At 34.0% G+C, this 21,444-nt stretch overlaps 1 protein-coding gene across 3 annotated transcripts in view; it reads left to right on the plus strand.

Moving 5' to 3' along the window:
- Positions 1-625: 625 nt before the first annotated feature.
- LOC144973625 (uncharacterized) overlaps positions 626-21,444 on the plus strand; it is a 37,601-nt gene continuing 16,782 nt past the window's right edge. For 2 of the 3 annotated variants that reach the window (XM_078916288.1, XM_078916291.1), the window contains exons 1-2: positions 953-977; positions 3,497-3,566. In XM_078916288.1, coding sequence (XP_078772414.1) covers positions 972-977; positions 3,497-3,566 — 76 coding nt within the window. In that variant the 5' untranslated portion in view covers positions 953-971. Of the gene's footprint in view, positions 776-952; positions 978-3,496; positions 3,567-21,444 lie in introns of those variants that run through there. The other variant, XM_078916289.1, reaches the window with a different exon arrangement.

Here is a 21,444-nt window from a genome sequence, read left to right on the forward strand (position 1 = left end):
AATAATAATAATAATATGATAATAATAATAATAATAATAATAATAATAATAATAATAATAATAATAATAATAATAATAATAATAATAATAATAATAATAATATATTATATGACATTATATATTATAAGCTTTTACTATCTCTTTGTCCTCGTCGCTTTCCAAGAAATCACGACTGACGTACGGTAAGCCTATAGAATTATCATTTCCACGAAGACATATCCTATTCAATATCGATATACACGGCTTGGGCATACCATTCTACCCTACCCTTCTCTGAAAAATAAACGTTTTAAAGATTTTGGCCAGAAATCTCGTACCCCGTGTATCTATCGATAAATAGGAATCTCATCTTGGCAAAACATTCTCAAACCTAGGACTTCACGAAAGAAGTCCCAGGTTTGAGAGCTGTTGCCAAGACAAGACGAGGGTAATTTTAATCTATCGGTATTTTTTTTTTTTAATGAGATTTCTGGCCAAAATTTTTAATAGGTGTTTTGTTGCTTGCTTGTTTTGTTTTCCGACTGAGCAGGTCACCCCTTAGAATTAGAATATGTCGACATTGAAGGCAGTTATTTTTTCACGCATTGAATCTTCTGCACCACTTTCTCTTTACGCCAATTGACTTTTATTATATTATTGTCAACCGTTTAACGAGCGTACCGTATCATTTTTGTTTTTGTTTGTTTGTTTTTAATTAAGGGTTTTACGGCGCTTGCAACACATTTAGGTTATATCAGCGCCAGATCTACTCATATCTCTGGAACGATCTCAATCGGTAAGGTGGCCTAAAATTCTTTTTTTTTTTTTTTTTTTTTTTTTTTTTTTTTTTTTTTTTTTTGTTTACACTCTTCTAGTATTTCCTTTCCCGTAATTTCCATTGTGGAAATACAATACAATATTGTCTTTTTCTACTACAATATGAAAGTGAAAAATTTTGGGAGCGGACACTGTTGTAAAATTAAACTCTGAAAATGCATGTATGTATCATTATCTGATACAGTGCGAGACGAAGGTGATAGAAAAATACCCTTAAAAAAAGCATTGCCTCTAAAAGGAATCAGTTTGATTCGAGTCAGGATAATTTTTGGAGGATGATTTTGTCTTGTATTTCTTGGATTCCCTGATTGTCTGGCACTGTTTTATACACGCTTTTAACATTGTTCTCCTTCTTCTACTTCTTCTCCTTGTTGTTGTTGTTCTTCTTCTTCTTCTTCTTCTTCTTCTTCTTCTTCTTCTTCTTCTTCTTCTTCTTCTTCTTCTTCTTCTTCTTCTTCTTCCTCCTCTCTCCTCCCCCCTCCTCCTCCTCCTCCTCCTCCTCCTCTCTCTTCTTCTTCTTCTTCTTCTTCTTCTTCTTCTTCTTCTTCTCCTTCTTCTTCTCTTCTTCTTCTTCTTCTTCTTCTTCTTCTTTTATTATTATTATTATTATTATTATTATTATTATTATTATTATTATTATTAATTATTATTATTATTTATTATTATCATCATTATTATTATATTATTATTATTATTATTATTATTATTATTATTATTATTATTATTATTATTATTATTATTATTATTCATCTTATTATTATTATTTTTATTCATCTTATTATTATCATTATTATTATTATTATTATTATTATTATTATTATTATTATTATTATTATCATTATTATTATTATTATTATTATTATTATTATTATTATTATTATTATTATTATTATTATTATTATTAATATTATTGTTGTTCTTGTTGTTGTTGTAATTATCATTACTATTATTATTAGTATTAGTATTAGTATTATTAATATTACTATGATAAGACTAACGAATTTCTAAAGATAATTAGGCAAAGCTAATAATATGAAAAAAATGAATTGCTATAATGACCATCAAAGCTTAACAAAACTAATCACACACAAAAATCTCTCATACCTGTTATTTATACTTTGAGCTATTGATAAATAGAACATTTTAAGGATTTCTTTTGAAACGTGAAATGAATTTAGCTTTCCAGGGAAAAATAATCTAGAACTCAGTTTTATTTACTTACTTACTTACTTACTTACTTGGGCCACCCCTTCGGGGGCCCAATATGAGCCACAAGTCTTCGCCATTCTGTCCTGTCCTCCATGAGTGTACCCAGCTCCTGGGTGTTGTCTATTCCTGTGTCATCTAGCAGACAGTCAATGTAGGCAGGCAGAATAAAAAATACAACTCAGTTTTGAACAAATATTTTTCACATGCAAATGCCCGTTCAGCTTATTGCCAGTGGTAAATCCTAGATATTTATACGAATCAACAAGTTCTAAAAATTGAATCTCAATGCTTAGGCCATTATGTGATTTTTATTCCGTCGAATTTACTGGAAAATGAACAAGGCGGTTACCTTTCAGGGACGTAACCAGTGACTACTTTTTTAATGAGACCATGTCGTTTGCCAGTCGCTGGAAACGCATTGTTCAATTTTGTTTTTGAATTTATCTTCACATTCTTTAATTCTTTTGTTTATTTTCTTCATAATTTGATCTTTGTTATCCTTTTTGAAAACAAAAATCTTTCTTGTTTCATTGATCAATCCTTCCTTTGGCGCGATATCTGAGCTTTGTTATTTGGGTAGCACGGCCACTGTGGACGTGAATAAACAAATCCTTTCTTTAAAAAATATAGCCTTATGGAGAACATTGTGCCATTTGAGTCAATAAAAAATTATACGGCGCACAACTCTACTGAAAGATTTGAAAATTAGAAGTGTATTGTTTACAGATAAACAGATAACTTGATTTCCTTTTATAATTTAAAGTCAGTTTGAAAGTTTGTTGAGTCACACAGATATCATAAAATATGTACCGACGACACTAACACTCTCAAAAACAACCAATTTCGACACTGTAGAAAGTTTTCAGTTTGGCGCTTTTACGCAAATCGTTGCATTCGAAATAATGTATTCACTTAATTACTTTACGGATTTCAGATCTACACTAAGTTTTCAACAGTTTTCATCTATTTATGACATCAAGTATTATTATTGCCCCTTTGATGCTTTCAATGTGATGGTTTCGGGTAGATAATACCCAGGTTTAACTTATGGCCACACCCTCAACTCTATTTGTCCAGTATAAACATCAAGTCGTACAGAAATTCCTGAGCTATTTATAGTAAAGTAAAACCGGATGCGGGCCGGAGAAAAAAAATGGTCTTGAACCGCTACGTTTTTGCTTTGTTTTGTTTCGTTTTTGATTGTTTGTTGTTGTTTTGATGTTGTTTTCTCATCTTATTTCCGTTTTAATTGTGTGTTTTATTCATTTTGCTTGGAGGGTGTTTTGATCTGTTTTGTTAATATCTTTTTTTTTTCGGGGGGGGGGGGGGGGTCTTTTTTGTTAGTTTTTTTTTTTCTTGTTTTTGTTTTTGCTTTTGTTTATTGTTTGTTTGTTTTTTGGTCTCCCAAATAATTCGAGATGATCAGAAAACCAAACTCAATAGACGTTTTCATTGTTTCCCGTGTTCACAGCAAAACGTTATCAAGATGACACTGACTTTGGCCACCATTTTATTTACAGTCCTGGCAGTTTCAAGTGCTTGTAAGTTATAGTGAAAGGACTCAAGGGGCTGTTTGGGTCTTTTCTAAAAAAAAATTAATAACCTTTATTGGGAGGTTTTAATCATTCTGTATCGTCATTGTACGTTTAAAAACAAACAACATTTATGGTGAAAACTTTAAAATATATGTGTTGATACCCATTTTGCGACCTAATTTGGGGGTCTGACATAAAAAAATATAACAATCTTGTGGAAAACGTTGCACAAAAACTAATGAAGGAATGACCTCCATATTCTTTCATCTTATCAATATTCTACGAGCCTTTATAGTCTACTTTAAGAATTTGGACTTCAATTATGTTATTTCTAAGATAATAAAATATCATTTTCCACCAAAATCTCAAAATCAATTTTTCGAAGGATTTTCATAATAATCAGACCCAAACCGCCCGTTAACGCAATTCCATTTGTTTCTTGTCTGTGCCTGACAGAATCATCATGTGCAAAGGAACTCTTTTCATCTCTACATATTTGTCTGTTATATAGCGCAAGATCCACTAAACGTGCTCAACGCGCTTTACAAAGGGCCCATATACAACAACAACACTTAACATGTAGGACGAGACATGACACCTTTTAGACGATATTAATTTTTTTACTGGCAGAGAAAACGCTGTTAACAGCCAGGCGAGAGAATGTGAGTAAAGAACATTTTACAAGGATTCAACTGTGCGCCGCTTAGAGCGGGACTCGAACCCTGGACCTTCTGTTCCGATGGCGATACCACATAACCGCACAAATAGATACCCAGTGTTTGCCTTATTTACCTCTATGAAACATTGTAACAATAACAATAATGCTTATTATTATTTTATTATTATTATTATTATTATTATTATTATTATTATTATTATTATTATTATTATTATTATTATTATTATTATTTAATATTATTATTATTATTATTTATTATTATTACGTATCATCATTATCATCATCATCATCATCATCATCATCATCATCATCATCATCATCATCATCATCACCATCATCATCATCATCATCATCACCATCATCATCATCATCACCATCATCAGTATCATTATCATTAGTAGTAGTAGTAGTAGTAGTAGTAGTAGTAGTAGTAGTAGTAGTAGTAGTAGTAGTAGTAGTAGTAGTAGTAGTAGTAGTAGTAGTAGTAGTAGTAGTAGTAGTAGTAGTAGTAGTAGTAGCAGTAGTAGTAGTAGTAGTAGTAGTAGTAGTAGTAGTAGTAGTAGTAGTAGTAGTAGTAGTATTTTAATTATTATTAGTAGTAATAGTATCATTATTATCAGCAGCAGTAGCAGCATTATTATCATTACTACTATTATTAATAGTATTATTTTTATAATCATCATCATCATCATCATCATCATCATCATCATCATCATCATCATCATCATCATCATCATCATCATCATCATCATCATTATCATGATTCATATCATTATTATGTTGTATGATGAAATGGAAAGGGTGCGAGGGGGCGGGGGGGAGGGTAATTATAAAGTAGTGACATCATAGAATTACTCAACCATGACATCATCATAATTCCAGGATATTGTAACCGTACATGGGAAGACTGTCACTGTAATCATGAGATGATACACCGTTATATTATTACAAAGTATACATTTCAAAGACGTATAAAATAGCATTCATTTCCCACCAGGGGCAGCGTGGCTCAGTGGTTACGGTCTTTGCTTCCTACCCGAAAGGTACCGAGTTCAATCACCCGCCGCTGCGTTGTGTGGCCTTGAGCAAGTCACATCGCCCTAGCTCACTTTGCGGCGCTGCTCTGCGGCTGACGCATGGGTTATTCCAGTCTTCTCTTGGAATACACCCTAAAGACAAATTTCCCCTTGAGGATGAATAAAGGGAATTTTATTTATTTTACTTTCTTTATTATAACATTCTTGTCATTATTTGTGGGGTAAGAGCATCCATTTCAAAATTGGCTGAATTCATTTAAACGGTTAATCATTCAATAATTAACCCGCTTTATTTCAATTTTTTTTGGTTCACTTTATATGTGGAACACTCGCCCCAGAACGGGGCTTAATGAGTGTGAAGGGAGTGACGTCACATCCTATTTCACCGATGTTTGATAATTGGAAGAATTGGGAGACATGGGAAAAATAATCCACTTGTAAATTTGGAAACTTCCTAAAAGTTTGTTGGGGGTTTTTTTTAATCAAAGAATTTCATTCTTGCACATAAAGTACATTGAAATCAGAACTGTCAGCAACTCTTCCGCTAATCTCATTCCCTATTGAGAAATAACCATTCAAATGGTTGTATACAAATATTAATAAAGGGCTGAGTAACTTTGACGTTGTTCCTTCTTTTCAGAGATGATTTACAAGGAAAAAAATATCATCTCCCAAAACAATAACTATGCATTTGACTGTTTCCCTCCAAGCCAGGACTTCGACCAGGGCCAGGACAAAACCAAGTAATCTCATTCCAAGACAAAGACAGAAAGAATTTTGGAAAACAGATAATTTAACGGAATAAAAGACACAGTATGTATCCCCCTGCCCACTATGGGAGGTTGGGATCCCCACTCAGGCTATGTGGCCTTGTAGTATGACACTCGCTTTCAGTTCGGAAAGGCCTGGGTTCGAGGCTTCTCTCGGCGCATAGTTGAGTCTTTAGAAAAGACTTTACTCATTTTCTCTCACCGTACCTATGTGTAAAATGAGTACCTGGTCGTTAACAGCGTTGTATCTGTCCGAAAGAATTGTAATATCGCTTAACATGTTATGTGTTGTTGTTGGTCAGGGACCCCTTGCCAAGCGCTCTGAGCATGTTTTGTTATTGCTCTATATAAAGGCTCAAATAAACATTCAAAAGATTACACAAAGTTTTGTATGTTGGCGCGTTGTATCCGGCTGGCGGATGTTGTGATTATTTTTACCAGAGGAGAAAAACATTATAAATCTGATCGTGTTATGACTTTTGTACATTCTGATCAAATGACATGTGAAAAAGTTCCAACCAGCATGAAGAATAAATAGTACCGATTTTCATTGTTTCGAACCAAGCTGCTCGTTTCTGGGCGGACGTGACATCAGACTACTGAACCGAATTAGAGGCAATCGCCACTTTCCGAACCGAAAGCGAGTGTCATCCCACAAGACCACATAGCCGTGCGATCGGATTTATAATGTTTTTCTCCTCTGGATACACTTTTATGCTCGTCGGAGAAGTATTTCATAAGGACGTCCGCCAATGTTCCGATAGTTTAGAACCAGTTGCTAAGTTATATTCGTATTTACGAGGGAAGTAACGTCACGGCTGTTGAAGCCTATTCTGTCCCTTAGTTACAACACAGTGAATACACTATTATGACGACCAGTGAGACGTAAACAGAACTATATCAATGCATAATGGTTTCTACATAACATAGGACTCGTGGCTTGTTTATAAAAGTTTGTTTTCACATGTATCTAAATACTCTTCAACAGTCGCGACGTCACTTCCTTCCTAATGACGCATGGTAACTTAGTAACACTGGCTCTAAACTATCGGAACAATGGTGGACGCCGTATGAAATATTTCTCCGGCGAGCATAAAAGCGTATCCAGAGGAAAACAAACCCATAAATCTGATCATGTTTTGACTTTTACACATTCTGATCACAAGGATATGAAAAGTTATTGCCAGCATGAAGAATAAAAAGCAATATTTTCTTTGTTTAGAACCAAGATGGCCGCCGACGGCTGAATCCAATTACGATTATATATTCATTGCATGTTGCATTCAAATTTCTTTGTCTCCCTCAATGGGATCACTTCAAAAGCTTTACAATTTTCCCTGTGCATATATGGATCAATTCATAGGTTTCCGAAGCATATAACAGAACTTTTAATTAATTCCCTGGTTTTATCTAAATTGGACTATTGTAACTCCCTTTGGGCGAATTTAGCTAAAGACAAAATTAGCAAACTTCAGGTTGCTCAAAATAACGCAGCCAGGCTCATTGTACGCAATAACAAAAAATACCCGTCAGCAACTCTTCTTCTCCGTGAGTTACATTGGCTTCCTGTGGAAAAAAGAGTTGCCTATAAGATTTGTACTGTTGTCTACAAATCCCTGAGCACGAACAGTCCCTCCTATATTAAAGACCTTTTAAACATATATGTCCCCAATAGAAACTTGAGGTCAAGCAATGACCAATCAATCCTTGTCAAACCTAAGGCATTGCGTAAAATAGGTGAACAGTCTTTTCAATTTTCGGCCCCCCATTTTTGGAACTCTCTCCCATCACACGTGAGATGCTCGGATTCGTTGACAACGTTCAAATCTCGCTTAAAGTTTTTATCTTTTTACGTCATAATGTTGCAATATTATTTTCATATTTTGTTGTCGTTAAATTGAATTCGTATCACGTTTCCTTCACACTTGTCTCACTGTAATATGTTTTGTTTTATATCACTGTAAAGCGCTTAGAGCCTGTGACAACGGGGTAAAGCGCTATATAAATGCCATTTATTATTATTATTTATTGATCAATTCGAAGAATTCTCTTATCTCAATAATCAATATAAACACGTAAGAAATTAATATTACCATTGATAACGTATATATATATATATATATATATATATATATATATATATATATATATATTTTATGAGTGTTGGTGGGTACTTGTAGGTACGAAAGTGCTCGATAAGGTGGTTAGAGCTAATATATAATGTAAATTTTCACTCACATTTCGGCAAAAAAATGTGAGTGAAAATTTACATTATATATATATATATATATATATATATATATATATATATAATTATTATTATTGATATTAACGTTATGCGCATGTGGCATATTATACCGATTACCAGAAGACCGGGGAATAACTAGCTCCATAAAAATATTATCAACTTCATTGTTTGAGTACTTATTGGACAACATAATTGAACACAAAGTGGTATATCTTCAAAACACCATTTTTGTGATGTTCGTCTTTGTAAATAAATTTAAAGATGGTAAAACAGTTTATAACCTTACAGCGTGCGTTTGCCGTTAAAACATAGCCTACAATCAAACAAAATCTTCTTCATTCACCCAGGGATGCCTTCCGAAAGTTCCTCGTGCTAAGGGAAACAACCCATATATTCCCTCGACTTACCCAATGAAAAGTAGAACCTGTACCTTTAACTAACCCTTATAGAAAAAAAAAACAAACACCCAATCACCTTTACTAAGACGTATAACTAACCCTTATAGAAAAAAAAAACACCCTATCACCTTTACTAAGACGTATAAATAACTCTAATAGGAAAAACAAACACCCTATCACCTTTACTAAGACGTATAACTAACCCTAATAGAAAAAAGAAACACCCTATCACCTTTACTAAGACGTATAACTAACATTAATAGAAAAAACAAACACCCTATCACCTTTACTAAGACGTATAACTAACCCTAATAGAAAAAAAAACACCCTATCACCTTTACTAAGACGTATAACTAACCCTTATAGAAAAAACAAACACCCAATCACCTTTACTAAGACGTATAACTAACCCTACTAGAAAAAACAAACACCCTATCACCTTTACTAAGACGTATAACTAACCCTAATAGAAAAAAAAACACCCAATCACCTTTACTAAGACGTATAACTAACCCTAATAGAAAAAAAAACACCCTATCAACCTTTACTAAGACTATAAACTAACCCTAATAGAAAATAAAAACACCCTATCACCTTTACTAAGACTATAACTAACCCTAATAGAAAAAACAAACACCCTATCAACCTTTACTAAGACGTATAACTAACCCAATAAAAAGAAAAAAAAAACACCCTATCACCTTTACTAAGACGTATAACTAACCCTAATAGAAAAAAAAAACCCTATCACCTTTACTAAGACGTATAACTAACCCTAATAGAAAAAAAACACCCTATCACCTTTACTAAGACGTATAACTAACCCTAATAGAAAAAAACACCCTATCACCTTTACTAAGACGTATAACTAACCCTAATAGAAAAAAAAACACCTATCACCTTTACTAAGACGTATAACTAACCCTAATAGAAAAAAAAACAACCCTATCACCTTTACTAAGACGTATAACTAACCCTATAGAAAAAAAAAACCCATATCACCTTTACTAAGACGTATAACTAACCCTAATAGAGAAAAACAAAAAACAAACACCCTATCACCTTTACTAAGACGTATAACTAACCCTTATAGAAAAAAGAAACACCCTATCACCTTTACTAAGACGTATAACTAACCCTTATAGAAAAAAAAAAACACCCTATCACCTTTACTAAGACGTGTAACTAACCCTTATAGAAAAAAGAAACACCCTATCACCTTTACTAAGACGTATAACTAACCCTTATAGAAAAACAAACAAACACCCTATCACCTTTACTAAGGATCGCTTATAGAAAAAACCTAACCTTTATAGAAACAACTATAGAAACAAACACCCTATCACCTTTACTAAGACGTATAACTAACCCTTATAGAAAAACAAACAAACACCCTATCACCTTTACTAAGACGTATAACTAACCCTTATAGAAAAAAGAAACACCCTATCACCTTTACTAAGATTTATAACTAACCCTAATAGGAAAAACAAACACCCTATCACCTTTACTAAGACGTATAACTAACCCTAATAGAAAAAAAAACAAACACCCAATCACCTTTACTAAGACGTATAACTAACCCTAATAGAAAAAAGAAACACCCTATCACCTTCACTAAGACGTATAACTAACCCTAATATAAAAAAGAAACACCCTATCACCTTTACTAAGACGTATAACTAACCCTAATAGGAAAAACAAACACCCTATAACCTTTACTAAGACGTATAACTAACCCTAATAGAGAAAAACAAAAAACAAACACCCTATCACCTTTACTAAGACGTATAACTAACCCTTATAGGAAAAACAAACACCCTATCACCTTACTAAGATTTATAACTAACCCTAATAGGAAAAACAAACACCCTATCACCTTTACTAAGACATATAACTAACCCTAATAGAAAAAAAAAACACCCTATCACCTTTACTAAGACGTATAACTAACCCTAATATTTTTAAAATCCTCCGACCTCGAGCTAACCTCAATATAAAAAACAACAACCTGGAATTGCTTTGCACTATTTTTCAATACTTCAAAAAAGAAAATGGCGGCGGAAAACCATTGTCATATAGCGAATGAGATTGGCGTATGAGTAGCGTCCCTTGATTGGACGTCACCCATAGCGAGGACGAGAGACGCATGCGCACAACCAACATGACGTTCTCTCTCTAATAACTTTTCCGCCGGTGACGTCACAGACTATGGGTGACGTCCAATCAAGGGACGCTACTCTTCCGCTAATCTCATTCCCTATAGTCCGTTCCAAAATCCCATATTAGGAAATTTTAATCTTTCACTAAGTATCAAGGTTTGTTCTAGAGTTTTTATAATAGCTAATATATATTGACAAATTGAATAAATAGACGCATGACAAAAGATCCACGGTGAAAATACTAATTGAAAGAGATGCTTGTATGAGGAACTTTTGGAAGGCCTACCTTCACCCGTGCTCTGTTTGCAAAGAAATTTAGGATAGACCCGCGAAATCAATTTTATGAATTACCAAGTATTGCAACAATTTAAAAAATGGGTTGCATCTTTTAAAAGGTGTGGGACGACGTGTATATATATGCAGGTCTGACATTCAAACACAATTATGGGCCTAGTTTAGCATTGTTGTAATGGATAATATTTTGCTTTTTTTCTTTTAGATTTCCAACGCAATAATGAGCCCATATTAATTGGATTAAGAGAAGATATACTTTATTGATCCTTGTGTGGAAAGTATAATTCTGTATCACAACACAATTAACCGGTAGATAACCACGCCTCTCGGACAATAGTCATAATGTAAACAATGGCAGTGATTGGTAGACACAGCAAACTACACAGGAAATTTTACTATGGATGGTATGTGTTAAGTAAAATACCCACTGTTCTACCTCTTGATCAGTAGAATCAACAGAGAAAACTATGTGTAAACTTAAACGTTTATAATATGATCGAGAAAATCGTGTGATAATAGTCACCCATTTGTCAATATAAAAACAATAACAACGATCAGATGGAGGTCGAATTCGTTCACATTATTGTTTATAAACAACCAACTATGTTTGTCCGAGCACGTGTGAAGGTGTGACACAAATTCCATTTTTGATTGGTCAAAAATCTACTGGTTAATTCGGTAATATATAAAATAATTATCAAAATGTTAATAAATTAAATAAAAATTGGCAAAGAATATTAAAAGTCGTAAAAAGTACATTGGAACAACAAGCGGATACATTATGGTGACTATGTGCCGGTTATACTTATAATAAGATTCTTGTCCAATATAAATAAATAATCAAATGTTTATGAAGATACTTTATAAACTGGTAAAGGTTAAATATTATACTCAAAAGAGAGAAGGATATAACATAAAAATCGTGTTATTGCGATTGCGTAAATATGTCTTTATTATTTGCTTAAAAATAAAAGATTGTAGATAAGAGATTGAGTAGGAGTTATAATATATTATTTCTAAGCACTAAAATGTTATATATATATATATATATATATATATATATATATATATATATATATATATATATATATATATATATATATATATGTGTGTGTGTGTGTGTGTGTGTGTGTGTGTGGTTGTTATATATATAATGTTATCAGAACTGTAAATAGGTGCATGTCGGTGCGGATCAATAGAAAACCACAAATTCTAATCGGGGAACTGGGTGGGGTTCCTTATCTCCCATATTGGGCAGGGAGGTACTTACTGTGTCTTCTATCCCCCTATATCTGTTTTCCAACATGCTTTCTGTCTTTGTCTTGGTTTTGTCCAGGCCCTTGCCGATATAGCCTGGCTGGGAGGGAAACAGTCAACTGTATAGTTAGAGATTCGGGAGATGATATGTTTTTCCTTGTAAATCATCTCTCTGCTATGCACGGTATTGTTTTGTTTACATATTATAAGATTTGTAAACCTTCGAGTGTATCCTTCTTATTTGTGACCTGTGCTTGTGTCTGAATGAGACTTTTAGGTGATCTCAAACTAAGTACTTTGACGGTGTGCTCTTGGAAACTTCACCTGTTTCTTATTTGAACCAATTCACTTTTGTCTTACCTTTTATTGGGCGCTTTAATTGTAATTCTAGAACTTTTTACTATCCCAATTTCTTCCTTTTTACTGGCCCTGATATGACCTAAAAATATCAACAAAGAGTAGGGAAACACACAGCGGTCGTTCATTGAAGCAACGCACAGCGGAGAAAGTTGAAATTGTGCGTGAATCTGTCATCAACTCACCAAAGAAATCAGTAGGGTAACGTAGTGTTTATCTCTCTCCTTACCGATCATTTTCAGTATTTTCCCAAAATGGCAGGCTTACCCAGCAGAAAAATTGATTATTTAAACTCAAACAACCTCTCTAAAAAACAACTTTAACCCTATTTTCATACTAAAATAGAAAGTCCTACTTTCTTATTTGGGGGCCATTTGGCCCCCCTGACTTGCAAAAAGAAAAATACTAGAAAGTCCTATTTTCTTTTTTGGGGGCCATTTGACCCCCATGATTATACTATGGAAAATTCAGTTAAAATAATATTTTCTCATTAAATGTATAGGGTTAAATCATGTTGTTGTTTTTGTTTTTTCATCATGCATCTATTTATTTAGTGACATAGTCGTGTCAACACGATCCACAACTTACTGGTAGATGGCATCTACAATAATTATTTTTTAATATCAATGTCCCTGTCCCAATTCCAAATCGGCGTACAGTCCGCTATAGAAAAACGAAAGACATAAATCACACCACATTACTAGACCAAATTCGGGAGTTAAATAATAACGTTATACATACACACATACATACATGTTCAAAAAACATCCAAGAAGACTATTTACGTGGACATCGCCAGATGGAAGAACAAAAAACCAAATTGATTACATCATGATTGAAAAAAGATGGAACACCATAATTCAAGACGTCACGACCAAACCAAAAGCAGACTGTGACACAGACCACGAACTTTTGATATCAAAACTGAAACTGAAGCTTAAAATGAAGAAAAAAGTTACAAGACCTATTAGATACGAAGTTGACAGTATCAATGAAGAATTTGCGATTGAAGTAAAGAATCGTTTCCAACTGCTACTTCAAGATATCGAGGAAAAGGAACCGGATGAGATCGCAAATGAGACAAGGAAAATATACTTGGAATCCGCTGAAAAACACCTTCCTAAAAAACGGGGCAAAAAACAACCATGGATGAGTGAAAATACACTAAACAAAATCAAAGAGAGGAAAGACGCAAAGACGACTCATGGCACTCATAGCAATGTATACAAAGAGATAGCTAAGGAAGTGAAAAAGCTGTGCAGAACGGATAAGAAAGAATATCTCATGAGAAAATGCAGAAAAATAGAAGACCTTCAGAGAGAAAACAAGACCAGGGAAATGTATGATGAAATAAAAACCATCACAAAAAGTTTTCAATCACGAATAGGGGTGATAAAAGATGAGCAAGGTAAACCCCTAACAGAAGCAGAAGACATAGCAAATAGGTGGAAAAGATATTGTGAAGATATGTACACAGAAGACCAAATAAACGAAATCCAACCTTTGCAAAACAACATGCAAAATGAAAACGAAGAATCTAGCTTACCACCTCTAAAATCTGAAATAGAATGGGCAATTAAATCACTTAAAGATGGGAAAAGTCCAGGTTGTGACAACATTCAAGCTGAGATGATAAAAGCAAGCGAAGATGAAGGAGTTGAAGTATATCTAAGACTTTGTACGAAAATTTGGGAGAAAGAAATTTGGCCCTCAGATTGGAGGAGAGCAATTTTTATACCATTGCCTAAGAAAGGAGACTTACAACTATGCTCCAACTACCGAACAATATCACTCATCAGTCATGCAAGCAAAATCCTTCTAAAAATTATCATGAACAGGATTGAACGTAAACTGGAAGAAGAAGTCAGTAACACCCAGGCAGGTTTTAGAAAAAACAGAGGGACAAGAGACCACATATTCAATTTGCGTCAAATTATTCAGAAGCATCGAGAAGTAAATTCTGGCCTCCACACTTGTTTTATAGACTATTCGAAAGCTTTTGATTGTGTTAATCATGAGAAACTATGGGAAACTCTCCTGGAGATGAACTTTGATCCTAGAATTAGAAACCTGATAAGATCCCTCTATGAGAACCAACAATCAGCGGTACAACTAGAAAGCGGAACAACAGAATGGTTCAAAGTTACAAAAGGAGTAAGACAGGGATGTATTCTATCACCCCATTTGTTCAGCATTTACACTGAAGGTATAATGCGAGATGTGGAAAACGATGTCAGGAGAAGTAATTACAACGAACCTAAAATGCAAGGTCTACCCATAAAAGATCTGAGGTACGCAGACGACACTGCACTATTGTCCACAACACCGGGGGGACTAGAGAATCTAATAACATCTGTAAAGGAACATAGCGAGACCAAAGGCCTTAAGCTGAATATAAAGAAGACCAAAATCATGAATACTGACAAATGCAAAACAGATGCCATCATAAAAATCAATGGAGAAGAAATAGAAAGGTAAAGAATTTTGAATATCTTGGAGCCAGGATTGAGTACAACGGGAAATCGGCCCCAGAGATCAGGAGGAGACTAGCAATGGCAAGATCAAAGCTAGAAAAGATGAATAATATCTGGAAAGGGCAGTGCATTCAAACAAAAATCAAAATCCTCATAAGTGTTGTTGTCCCAACTGCAACATATGGATGCGAAGCATGGACTATCAGCAAAGCAGAGAGCACAAAGATCACAGCTTTTGAAATGGCATGCTACAGAAAAATACTCAGAATATCATGGACTGAAAAACAAACAAACAAAGAAGTCCTGAGAAGGATCGGAATAAAATCACCAATTCTTCTTCAAACTGTAAAGAAATTGAAACTAAACTATTTTGGCCACACGACTCGCCGCCACGAATCATTAGAAAAGCACATTCTGCAGACAAGGGTAGACGGCAAGAGAGGAAGAGGTAGACCAACAAGAAGCTGGGAACAAGATATATGTGAATGGCTGGGAATGACAGCAACTCAAGCAAGTAGACTGGCGGAAAACCGTAATCTGTTTCGCAAGAAAGTTCGGGAAGCAACGTCCTACGCAGGATCAGCTGACTAGATAGATAGATACATACACACGGCGTTACAGAGAAATTAGATCTCCTCTACACATCACTTAATAATTGTCTGGAAAATCATGCGCCCCTCAAGTCCAGAACGATCGTCCTAAGACCAAATTCCAAATGGTTTACTGCTGAAATACGAAAGGCCAAACATGACAGACGTCATAAGGAATGTATTTGGCGTAAGTCTGGACTTGAAATTCACAAGCAAATATATAAAAAAGCCAAAAATTATACCAACCAACTAATAGTCAGTACCAAGCGGCAATATGTGAAGGGCACTCTGATAAAAAGCAAACTCGACTCGAAAAAGCTTTACAATACTGTCAAAGAAATGATCACACCATCGAATACAAATAATCTACCTACAAATACATCTCCAAAAGAACTCTGTGACAAATTCAACACCTTTTTCATTGAGAAAATTTCCAACATCCGACAGGAACTAGACAACGACAGCCCCACAAATCTACATCCCAGAACGACATCACGAGTTGAAACAACAAGCATGACTTCACCAATGAACACAATAACAATGACAAGGCACGTGACATCGCCCGGAAGATCAACATCAACGGAAGAGACACTACAGGAGGACACAACACTTACCTGCACGACACGACCAACTAAATCTATGAACACCCGTTATAAAATGTTAACGTCGTTTGAACCCGTAACAATAGAGGAAGTTAAAAATATTTTTTCAGATATGCCTAATAAATCATGCCCGCTAGATAAAACACCAACTTGGCTCATAAAATCATGTTCAAAGTATCTTGCTCCAGCAATTGCATCTATCGTAAATGAAAGTCTAACGTTGCCCGATTTTCCAAATATGCTGAAACATGCCTTGGTTAGACCCATGAAGAAAAAAGCAAATCTTGACTGCAATGAGTTAAATAATTTTCGACCTGTGTCAAATTTAAATTTCATTTCTAAATTAATCGAAAAAGTCGTTGCTGCTCGTATTATTAACCATCTAGAGACGAATGCCTTAAATGTTAAATTTCAATCTGCCTACAAAGCCTCCCATAGCACGGAAACGGCATTACTTAAAGTTTTTAATGATATTGTAAATGATATAGATAATAAAAGTGCTGCGATGCTTGTTTTACTAGATTTAAGTGCGGTATTCGACACTATCGATCAAAATTTACTTTTGACTAGATTACGTGATCAATTTTATATCAGTGGCACAGCTTTGGACTGGTTAAAGGAATATTTGTTTGAAAGAACTCAGTCAGTAATTATAGAAAACCATGTATCAACTCCATCCATATTAACGTGTGGAGTGCCTCAGGGATCTATTCTCGGCCCCCTCCTTTTTACAATGTATACTGCTCCCCTTTCTCACATGTTATCCACTTTTCCCATTGATTTTCATTTTTATGCTGATGACACTCAGCTGTATACAAAACTTAATAATGATTCAGAGCTGTCATCAGTATCTGTTATGGAAAATTGCATTGCTAACATAAAGGATTGGATGAAACTAAACAAACTTAAATTTAATGATGACAAGACGGAAATGATAATTTTTGGAAATAGGTATCAACTCTCAAAAATATATACAAATGAGATACTAGTGGGCGAAAATGTTATTAAACCTAGTTCTTGTGTGAGAAATCTTGGGGTGTATTTAGATCAAGGGTTATCCATGGAAGATCATGTTAAAAAAATATGCCAATGTTGTAACTACGAGTCACATTAGAAACATTGGAAGAATCAGACATTATATTGATGAAGATATTACAAAGATGCTTGTTAATTCGTTTATTACTAGCAGATTAGATTATTGCAATTCCCTTCTCATTGGCTGTCAAAGTAGATTAATTCATCAACTACAAAAAATTCAAAATAAAGCGGCTAGACTTATAAAATTAACGAAAAAAAGAGATCATATAACACCAGTTCTCCAGGAATTGCACTGGCTTCCTGTGAAGTATAGGATAGAATTTAAAATATTGTGCTATGTTTTTAGATGTCTGGATGGATTGGCACCTGAATATTTGCAGGAACTGATTAAAAAATATGAACCCACTCGAAATTTAAGATCATCTCAGTCCCAACTTCTAAAAGTTACCACCTCAAAATCCACTTTCGGTGAGAAAGCCTTTTCATTCATAGCTCCACGCTTATGGAACGCACTCAGTCCTCGGACAAAGTCCTGTGAAAATGTATCATCTTTCAGGAAATGTCTGAAGACTGAGTTGTTCCGCGAGGCTTATTTCTCATAAAATAGATGTTGCTTTGATTTTTTTTAATTTTTTTTTTGTATGCATGCTTATTATGTATCATGTAGTGTCGTGATTTTTAATTTTGTTGTTTTTAAACATTTTTATATTTATTTTTATTATGTAAAGCGCCGCAGAGCACGATTGACGTGGATGTTTGGGCGCTATATAAATTCATTATTTACTATTTTACTATTTACTATAATTGACTTAGGTAATTTTGTTTCCTGTTTGCTGTCCATTATGATGAGCGCCGGGTTCAGTTGCCTACTTTTTCATCAACTCTAATCAAGAAACATCCAAAAAGTACTAACTCTTTACTTTTTTTTCATTAGAATTGTGACGAATGAAGATGATTCTTATACTTATCCTATGTAATAAAAATGAATTGATAGTATCATTAATTTTATGATTGTAGTACTAGCTAGAATGAATCGCCAAATATGAAATGATGAAACAATAATAATGGATAAATGAAAGTGTTAATATTCAATTTAATGTTTTTTACAAAACTTGCCTTACTTTCTTGTCTTGCTTATCTTTTCTTATTGTGTGTACCCTACCTTAACATAACTTAATATAACATAATATGGTATAGGGCGACATAGGATAAAATCCTTATAACGCCCTTAATATTAAATTGATTGAAAGATTACAATAATGATACACGTGGTAAAGATAGTATAACAACTTAAATGTACTCATGTATGTGTGATGTGCAAATATATATCTTTAACCTTGACATGCAAAGCACACACACACACACACACACACACACACACACACACATACACTCATACCTCAATACATATAGAAGATGACCGTAATAAGAGAACAATGCATGATATATACATACAAGATTGAAAGCCATGTCAACAGCAGTGCAAACAAGCATCATTCGTCATATATAAATCCTTCCCACATATTTGTTTGTAACTTCTTATATGAAAAGTGATTTATTACCGTTTTTCAATGTCTAGGTGAACTAAATTGATAGCTTGAATGACTACATTATGTCTCAGTCATATTGTAATGAATTTGCAAACTAAATGGTTTGTATGTTCTTTTTAAAAAATCAGCAATCCGTTGTGTGGTCTAAATTATGCTGCACTGGGCCTAATAAAAATTATTATTATTATTATTATTATTATTATTATTATTATTATTATTATTATTATTATTATTATTATTATTATTATTATTATTATTATTATTATTATTATTATTATTGAAAATTGTGAAGTGAAATGAAAGAAAGAGTTTCCTTTGTTGAAATCTTTAGTATTTTTTCTTAGGCTAGGGCTATTGGTCAATACTGACCAATCTGTGCCAGCGCTAAATAAGAGGTACCACCGGCAATTGATCAGTACTGTCGAACACAGTTCGTCAGGGCTGACAAAGACCTTTTCGAACTTATTCGTCACTACTGGATTATTCCATTAGTAATAAAATTATGTAAAAAATCTCAGGCCAGCTTATCCCATGACTGTTTGTTACACTTAGACAAATTTGATTTAAGTTTAACGCGTGGGGCAACGGAATGACTCTCGTTGTTTTATGCCGCCATATGATTCTTATTATTTTATGTTGTCCATTCTATTTATGTATTTGTTTCTTGTTGTTTTTAAAAAATAGTTTTTCGTTTCTTTTGTTTTGTTTGTTTTTGTTCGCTCATTCAGCCCACGCCAGCTTGTTGCTGGTTTCAGTTCTAAATTCATAATCAAAACCGTGACGAACTAAGAAAGAGCAGATTTATTATTTTATGACATTATTGTAAATTATTCTAAGACTGGTATAGGCATGTCTTGACAATTTCCAAGAATCGTCTATTGGGAATGAATAGAATTATTATAACAGAATCCGTAAGGAGTGTAGATTTTGAATCTTTACATAAGAGATAGGGAACATAATGACAATCGTTCAAGTGTAGGAAAAAACATCCGGTTTGAAAGTCATGAAAATTTGTTACTTATTTCCTCTAAACTGTGTCATGTCGGGCTGATTGAAAATGTTCAAAATTGATTTTATGCACAAAATCTATTAAACTTGTGTTGAGTTTTTGTGTTTTATTAAAGAGATTGATCAAAATTTGTTAAACTGACAAAATCTATAATTTCACATGTAATGACCAATCGTTTTACTGTTAAATCCATTTTGCTATTTAGTTAATTCAGATATAATACCGTTTGGAAGTTATAGGTGACATATGTTGTGAAAAGAGTTCCGAGAATATCGGTGGTTGCGGTCTGGATACGATAATATCTTGTATAGTTTGGAGGGCAGAACGACTTGGATACAAAATCGTTTGGAAATGTTTTGAATTGGGTTCCGCGAATATGATTGTTATGGTTTGAAGACGACATAATAATAACGATAATAATATCACGCACAGTTTAGTGGGCATGGCGACCTACATATCGCTCGCACTTTCTGGTTTATACACGTCTTCATTTATCATGTTTCGACAAATGGGAGCGACAGACAAGCTTTTAGTTTATTATATTTTGGGCAACTGAAGTTAGGATTGAATTAATTGACTTTGTCTTGAAAACAAGATTGTTGTAACTAAGACCAGAGATTTTGATCTGGACAATTTAGAATCAAAGCATTGATAAGACAAGATAAACTGTTTGTTATGAGTTACAGTTCTTGAATCAAGTTCTAAAAGCCATACGGGTAAATAAGCCGGGGTTGATCCTAGATTCTATAATTATTCTCAAAGTTTACCCACTGTCTAAGACCCAAGTTGAGATAAAAGACACTTAATGCAAGACAATCAACGTTCAAGGTTACACATAGTTTTGTGTGTTGGTCCGTTATATTTTCGGATGGCAATGTTGTGAGCTTCTTAGCCAATCGCACAGCATCTATTCCCATCACCAACATTTGATCTCTTCATCATCACCACAACTACATCATCATTAGAGTAAACACAGGTGTGATGTCAAAAAAACTGTTCCGATCTCAATGCAAGTGTAAAACCACTCTTTCGGAGGACTGGATACCTTTTGTAATTGATCTTCTGGTTTCAGATTGATGGCATCTTATTTTCTAGTCTAAATAAATGCTAGTCGTCTATCAAGTCGTCTATTATGTCCCATAATCTTAAGAATCTGCCTACGTATACAGCCTGCTACTAACTGAAGCTAAAAAAGTTATGCACCTTATGATTCAATATGTAACTTTTTCATTATAAGTCTTCCAAAGGACTGGTCAAATCCCAGGAGTTTGGAACCGGAAGAGTAGAAGATGTGACGTCACCATTTCTCGCAATTATACTTTCTGTACTTCTCATTACTGCCTCCACCACCAATATATATTTCAACCACATATCATCACTATCATACGATAGGTGGATATTCATTTAGCACAGGGACCA

This window comes from Berghia stephanieae, chromosome 5 (genome assembly GCF_034508935.2).
Source record: "Berghia stephanieae isolate SIO BIC M18660-M18661 chromosome 5, UCSD_Bste_1.3, whole genome shotgun sequence".
NCBI lineage: Eukaryota > Metazoa > Mollusca > Gastropoda > Nudibranchia > Aeolidiidae > Berghia > Berghia stephanieae.